Raw genomic sequence first — 7,650 nt, 5'->3', positions numbered from 1 at the left:
TTTGGATTTACGATTGCTTTGTGCGTAAATGGGAGGTCTGGGAGCCGCCATTTATCCAAAATCATGTTCGTGTGGCTTATCCTTGAATTCCGCAGCTGGGCGCTTCTGTTGCTGGCCCGCCTTGTCAGAGGTGAGCAGGAACTGCCCCACCTGCCCGCATCTTGGCCATAAGAACAACAGGCAAGTAATTAATCTTTTTACTGTGTTTTGTTTTAAATGTAAGTTGGATAATGAATAAAATCAAAGTTGGTTTTAGGAGGGCAGTTTTGCCCCAGTAGGAGTCAGGAGGTCTTGGCTTCCTAGAAATTTCTGGCCCACGAGGAAGACTGTGGGATTGCGCGGTAGCACGCGGATATACAAGACTTACTGGCGCAATAAACTGTGGGGTTCAAAAACAAAAGCTACGTTGGGGTAAAACGACAGCTTTAGAGTGTGTTGTCTTTCAAGATCCTTATGGATGGCTTATGAAATACTGACATATGGAATGAGATGAAGTGTGAAGCTTTGGACTACGCGCCTGCGTTGCTTCAGCCCGGATCACTCCTGCGCCAGGGTTTGGTTCCAGCAGCTGGTGCTGCAGGCGCCACCACCCGAGAGGGGCCCCAGGACATCTCTCTGCTGAAATCATCCAAGAGGTGGTACCTCGTGTGCTGGGAGAGCGGAGCGTGCGTGCGCCGCATTTCATAGGTGCCACATTAAATCACCTTGGAGGCTGTAAACACATCAAGAGACGTACAATGTAAATGTCCACAGAGCGACGAAGCTTCTTACAGGGAACTGCCAGGTTATTTCAGCTGCACCCATTCTGTGGAAAGGCTCTTTCTGCCCACCTCAATTTTTGTTAGCCCAGCCGAGACCAAGGGAGGGGCCCTCTTGTTGGCTTCTGCTAGGAATTTTGAGAGTTTTCGGCAGAGGTGCCCAACAGTTATAGAACAATTAATGCAGGAGCAGTATGCCGTAGTAAAATGAATGGTAAAGAAACCCAACCAAAAAACCACAATGAAGACCAGCTCTTTTTTTAATCTGTTCAAAAAATGTCCATTTGTAGCATAGTTGCTAAGTACTTTTTAAAACTATGCTGGAGAGAAGCAACTGCTCACCTTCTTACAACGCTACCTCTTTCCAAGTTTGTTGTATGGTGGTTTTGTTGGGGTTTTTTGCTATGTTTTGGTTTGTTTTGATTTAAATGTGGCCACATGTAACTGAGTAACGCAAGATCCAAATAGAACAGAAGCCAGTAACGATCAGTTTGGAATCCTTTTTATTTATTTTCCCTATCCCAATTAATGACACACGACACTGGTAACCAATAGCATAAATAAAAATGTCAAACTGAATTTTGAAGGAGAAGGGATGGGGAGGTGCCTGCAGGTCGAGAGAGGGTTTGGATATCCAGTTGTCCAGTCCATTCACTAGCCAGAACTGTGGGGTTCAGTGCACCATGGCTGCACACAGTGGGGTTGTGCTGCGTGTTGTGCTGCGGTGCTTCTGCAAGAGCCTTTTATGGCTGGTTCAGTGAAGTGAAGCACACAAATATCCTTCACCAGTCACCCCTTTTTACAGGCATTTCCTTGGCGTACTTCACCTTGGATTAAAATGGGTGAAAACGTTGGTTTTCTGTTGCCATTCAACATTCCACAATTCCCGACTGTTTCCTAACATCGAACTGACTTAGCGGAGGGCACTTGCTCATTCGGTCCCTTTCCTGGTTATTTTTGGAAACATTTCCCTTCATGTTTCATTCCCAAAATTATTGTTCAGCTTTGACATTATAAGGAGGCATCTGCAAAACGGTGAGTGGCTGGAGTCAGGCATGGGCTGTGCTGCATAATGAAAAAAAAAAGAAAAGAATGAAAATTGGAATGTGGGATAAAAAAATACACAAGCCGCACAGCTGTATTGGCAAGATCAGTGGGGGAGCTTAAATACTTCAACTCTCACACACTTAGATGGTTTCAGTCAACCTCCATCTGGTAAGAGTCCACAGATGGAAACATTTTGCTGGGACTTTGTGCTGCTCTCAAATGCCTTGCCTCACACCGACGCTTCCTCTGGAGTGTGTAAGAGACGGAGCATCCCAGTTTACTGCCTTACAATGCCCCGTATTTATGTTCATGCTTGTCAGGACGTGCACATGGTCTTGTTTTACTGATTATGGCGCTTGCATTTAACTAAAATCCTGGTAGTAAATCTTTATTGCCAAAAGAAAAAAAGAATATTGTTTGCACCGAACAGACTCCAGATGTGATGTCTCACTGCATGTCCTGCTTTCTCTTGCGGACCCTTGGCTCGGCGGTCTTTCCTCCCAGGAGCCTCACTGCAGGACCTCAGAGGAGCACTGGCTGGCTGAAGGCATCCGAGAGGCGGGAAACTTTGAAGCGGAAAAGCACTTGACAAAAGTGCTAAAACAGTAACACCACCTCTAAAGAAAATGTACCAAGGTACGAGGCGCTGGGGTTTCAGCAACAAGTGTCACTTGCAAGCTAAGTAAGGGGTACAGCGACTCTTTGGAGGGGAAGCTGCTAATTCGTTGGCAACCCCTCTTAGCTTTCATTTCCTCCCTGCCTCCACTGGAGGGAGGAAGCAATGGGATTTGCCCAAGGCTATGCTGCAGGCTTGGATTCTGCTTGATGGGTCGGCCCCGTAGGAGGAAGTTGGGATTTGTTGTCACTTGGCCATTTTGGAATAGGTGTCGCCTCTACTCTGCTCCTTGCTCTGTGGTGAGGCAAAGGGTGACAGTCCTGTAAGGCCTGTGTCAGGAAGAGGTGAGCTCAGAAGAACACCGGGGCTGGTGACAACAGTGTTAGCCGACAAAATGGGACATTTCCTAGTTACTTGCCGAACTAACTTTATTTAGTAGCCTTTCTGTGCAAGTTTTGGCTAAAATGTACTTTAAGCATCCCTGCATCCAAGTGTTTTTGTTGGTGCCTGCGTCAGTCCCTGCTGCACCCACACACAGGAGTTCTCCAGATCTGCGGCTCTCTGTGCTCCCAGCGAGGGGGCTGGAGGCTGCTAGAGGAGTGGCTGTGCTGACCGGTCAGTAGCACCACGCCAGTAGAACTGTTCAGTGCTGCCTCAAATACCGATTTTGTGGCTGAAAGAAAAATATCAGCTCCCAAACGTGGGAGGAACAGGAGAAGGAAGGATCCCTGCATTGGCTGCTATTTGATTTAATTATCCTCTCCAGCTGCATAACCTGGCCCCACACGCCAGGCCACAGGAATGTGTTTTTTGCGCGCTGCTCCTGCTTGGTTACTGGTCCTGGATAAACACAGCCACAGTCTTGGCGATGTGTGTTGTCGCAGCACCACTTGGTGTCAGTGCGCCTAACACAAGACTAGCAGCAGACGCTTGGAAGCAGCGGTGAGAAATCTCAGGTGCTGTGAGCACAGCTAAACACTTTCCTGCTTGCAGGCTCTGGCTGGGACAGCCACACAAGTCCGTGTAGCCCACGGAGAGTTGCTGGTCAAGTAGCTTCAGCATCTCCTTAACTCAGGTGTTGCAGAGGCAGCCTGCTGCTCTCATGGCCTTCTGTTTGATACTCCAGTCTCAAGAGACTTCAAAATAAAATGGATAGTAAAGACAGTTCTTGAGTATAAATTTGATGATCCAGGAAAAATGCATTGCAGGGTTGGGAACAAGCACTCCTGCTTTAGGTAGTGCTAAGGTTTAATACTTGTCTCGTGACCTGGCACCACCCTGAGCTGGCCCCCAAGGGATGCCAGAAGTGTCTGCACCTTTTCCCAGGCAGCTGAGACTGCAGCAACACCAATGGTGGTATCAGCAGTGAGGAACCCCATGGTACATTCCCAGATGCAGGAATACCTAGAGCTGCATTTTCCCACCTCTGAGAAGCTCCTTGTCTGGGGTCTTTGCTTCATGTCTGTTTCTGGAACACCACTTTCAGCAAGGAGCTTCTTTTGAGGCTCCTTTTTTCCACCATGGTTGGCTCATGCTTATTTGTTGCTTACCCGCTATTGCTAGGAGCGAAGTGGGACTGAATCAGCAAGGGATGTTAGCCTAGCAATTTCTTGATGACAATCTGGGTTCAAAACAATCCGGCTTTTAGCTAGAAATGGAACAGCATCATTAGCCATTATTAGAATATACGCATGGCTACCCAGTGTATGCAGGGCATGGCTTGGGATTCAAGACTGCAGCTGGTGTAAGCCTCACTGTGAGAGTTTTTGGTAGCTTCCTTCCCTGCTGAGCATATGGCCAAATTCAAAGCACCTGCTCAGGCAAGTAGTCGTTTTCAGGGATTAATTTGCAATGCCGACTTTGGCCAGACTTTAATTCAGTTTGCAGTCCCTGCACTGGCCAGCGATGTTCCTTGTATGAACACTGAAGCCCCTTCCTTGTGTCCTGTGCACAATCAAGCACATTTGGCAGTGCTGTCTGTTGTCATGCTTCTGCAGCCCATAATGCCCAGGCAAAATATTATGTTGGCCAGTGCCAAGTTTCAGGTGCTTAGTCCAAGTGCTTTTGAACTACTTCAGCTTTTGAAAAGTCCACCTTCACTTAGCTTAGCTGGAAGAACACTTGTTTCTCAGAGTTAGAAAAATGAGCTGGCACAGATGTTTAATAAAGAAAACTAATACAGAAAGTTACCTTTGAGGGTGGCTGGCTAGAGCAGAGTGTCTCAGTAAATTAGATGAGCCGTTATGCTTTCCTATTGTCATGGATCAAAGTCTCCCCGATGGTAGCTGGCTTCATCAGCATGTATTTGCTTTCATTGCTGAGTCTCATTATTTCCCAGTCTTTTTGCCTTTAAGTATCACAAGTATTTCAGTTATTTTCTTGTATTTACCTGCTTATTTTAGAAACGCTTTGAAGCACCTGCAGTAACTGAAAAGTTTCTGCAGTTGGTTTAAATTGATCTGATAAGAAGAATGATTAACTTGTTTAACCACATCTCTTCTTCAAAGGCTACACAGCTAGAGTTTGTGCTTACAAACATCCTCTAAGAAAGAGTGTTTTGGAGTTCCAGGAAGAAGTGTGAAACTTCATTTACTCAGTGCTCAGCTTTGCCCCGTGCAGGAACACATCTGCGTAGTCCTGGGCTCTTATGTACACTTAGCCTTTTAACAGAAATATTTAATGTTTGCGCTGGGTGTTGGTTTGAATGTCCTACACATTCAAACATTCATATTTCAATACTCTGGGATTTGACTTCTGTGTTGCAAAGGCTAGAGCAGGAGTTAGTATCTTCCCACAACCAATTCCACCTTCTCACTTCCCTTCAGAAGCAGTTGGCACTGGCCTCTGCTACAAACAGGCTGCTGGAGTGCATGGCCCTGCAGGGCAGCACTTTTAGTAGTCCCCAAGTGTCATTCTAGCAACGGGACTGGGGAAGTAATAAAACCCCTGGAGGGGCAGAAGAGGGTAAACAGCACTAATAAAACTAACAGAACCATGAGTTGTCTAATACAGAGATGTTCAGGCTCTGGCTGAGGCTGAAGATGCCTGGCAAAAGCTAGTTATCAGTGGGGAAATAAGTGTTCCACAGCTCACTTCATGGAACTAGGAGATAGAGAGGCAGCATAAGGGGAAAATATCAGGACTAAGCAAAAGCAGAAAAAATGAGGAGCTTGTGTAGGAAGAAAGGGTCTTGTTGGGGTAGGTGGTATTTGATACTTAAAAATCCACCTGTGATGAGCACAGCGATGACTCCTGTACTTTACAGTCTGTCTGGAGTCTATGCTGAATGCATGCATGAAGTAGCTCCTTTGGCTTCTCAAGTATTGTACTTACTTACATCTTACTGCCGAGTGACATGCTGATCTCTAGCATCATCCTGTGACGGCAAGGCACAAGCAGCATCAGCACTGACAGCAACAATATTCTAAAGTTTGCATACAGATGTTATATAAACATAATTTATCTAAAATATGTGTAAACAAACTATAGCAGCAGAACAAAATTCATTTTGCCGTAAAGAATGGTCTCTTTCAAGCAGAACCATGTCATCTTTCCAACACTGTGTACCTCATATAGGCACTGCCAGGTCAGGGAAACCTTTTGGTGGTCTGTTCCTACCCACAGCATTTGGAGTTGGCTTTTCCTAAAGATCCTTAAGCACCTGGCTGAGACCTTGCTAAGTGGCATCTGATGGGAAATAGTCTTAGCATCACAAGGCACCAGTAAAAAAAAAAATTAAAAAATAAAACCAGTGTCCCCACTGTACATCAATCCCTGAACACCCTAACTAACATCTACTCTGGTTCATGTAGTCTATCGTCACATGGCTAGGAATGGGCGTTTCTAGCTACTTGGCTACTTACCATGCTCCTGTTTCAAACTCGACGGTGGACTGTCTATTTTTTTTATCCACCTGTGATAAACAGAAGCAACAACACTGGTTCTGTGTTGTGAAAACCAACCTGGAATATATAAAATAAAGAGAAAATGGATATAGCCAGAGAATCCAGTTTAATAGGCTGCTATACAGGAAGACTTGGTTCTATAATACATTCTGGAAATAGTTTTCAAATGGTACTTACAGATACTGTATAAAATAGATACCAGTTTTATTGATTATACATCAAGAGTCTTTGATAATTCAACCTGCTATTAAGTGATATATAAGATGTGTGATGGAAGGTGAGCAACACTTTACAGGACAATCTACATCTAATAAATAGATCTGTATCTCACCACCAGATTGAGCCACTGCTGTGCCATCATCAGACTACAGAGCAACCACAAAGTCACACAGGCTGGTACATCTGCGTACAGTATACTAGAAGATGAAAATCCCATTCCTCAAGCAGCTCCTCTTCCTTGCAAGTCTTTTTGGCTTTGGTCTGTACAGTAATACTGTGTGTGGTTGTTTGGTCCATGCAAAGCTATGAACAGTGTCTTTTTAAGAAAAAAATAGAATTTAAATTGAAGAGGTATAGTTTCAGTTAATTTAGGATTAAAATGAAGTATCTCTCTGATCACAGAAAGGTTTATACCTGCTTTCTGTGCCTCTGTCTGAATGGGGGGCGAGGAAGTAGCTACTCAAGTGTTTTAAGCGACACAGTTCTTGGTGTCCGGACTCTACACAGGATACTCTGTTAGCCGAAGAGGTTAGCAAGGATTGTACTTCTGTTACAGCACGTGTTTGGGAAAATACAGGCCAGGGGAAAAGAAAACAAGATCCAAAACTGGCACTTCTTTACCCACAGGCTTATCACACCATTAAGAACACTTTCACTCTGGAATATACAACATGGCAGCTGGGTTAAAACTGCAAACTGCATGTTTTCTATTGTCACAGGAATCAATAGCATACTTAAAAAAAAAAAATGCTGCTGTTTTGCTGAATTGCAAGCAGTGTGCATATATGCCAGTTTTACAGAGAGATTTCCCATTAAAACAAACTTCAACAAAAACAGACCACGGGAAACAAACTGCATATTTAGTAAAATACCATTGGCACCACTTGCCAAAACATACGATGCTATAGTTTTACAGTCCTGACAGAGGACAGGGTGTGATCTTCACTCAAACATTTCATAATGGCGCGTTTGCCTTACACGGGGTATCATATCGATAAGCAACCTGCAGAGGAAAGCACAAGAGTGTTTATGCTGAGACACAGGCAAGCCCTGGAACTGGGGTGTTCTCTTTACTTATAAAGACTGATTTAGTTTATGAATTAAG

General features: G+C 44.7%; 1 protein-coding gene across 3 annotated transcripts in view; it reads right to left on the bottom strand.

Moving 5' to 3' along the window:
* Positions 1–6,415: 6,415 nt before the first annotated feature.
* The window catches only part of TMEM163 (transmembrane protein 163), a 100,834-nt gene continuing 99,599 nt past the window's right edge, over positions 6,416–7,650 (bottom strand). For all 3 annotated transcript variants that reach the window (XM_075092889.1, XM_075092887.1, XM_075092888.1), the window contains one exon: positions 6,416–7,548. In XM_075092889.1, the coding sequence (XP_074948990.1) occupies positions 7,488–7,548 (61 nt within the window). In that variant the 3' untranslated portion in view covers positions 6,416–7,487. The remainder of the gene's footprint in view (positions 7,549–7,650) is intronic.

Source organism: Phalacrocorax aristotelis, chromosome 5 (genome assembly GCF_949628215.1).
Source record: "Phalacrocorax aristotelis chromosome 5, bGulAri2.1, whole genome shotgun sequence".
Taxonomy (NCBI): Eukaryota; Metazoa; Chordata; class Aves; order Suliformes; family Phalacrocoracidae; genus Phalacrocorax; species Phalacrocorax aristotelis.
Note: the sequence above shows the minus strand (reverse complement) of the source record. Positions and strands in the feature narration are given on the sequence as shown.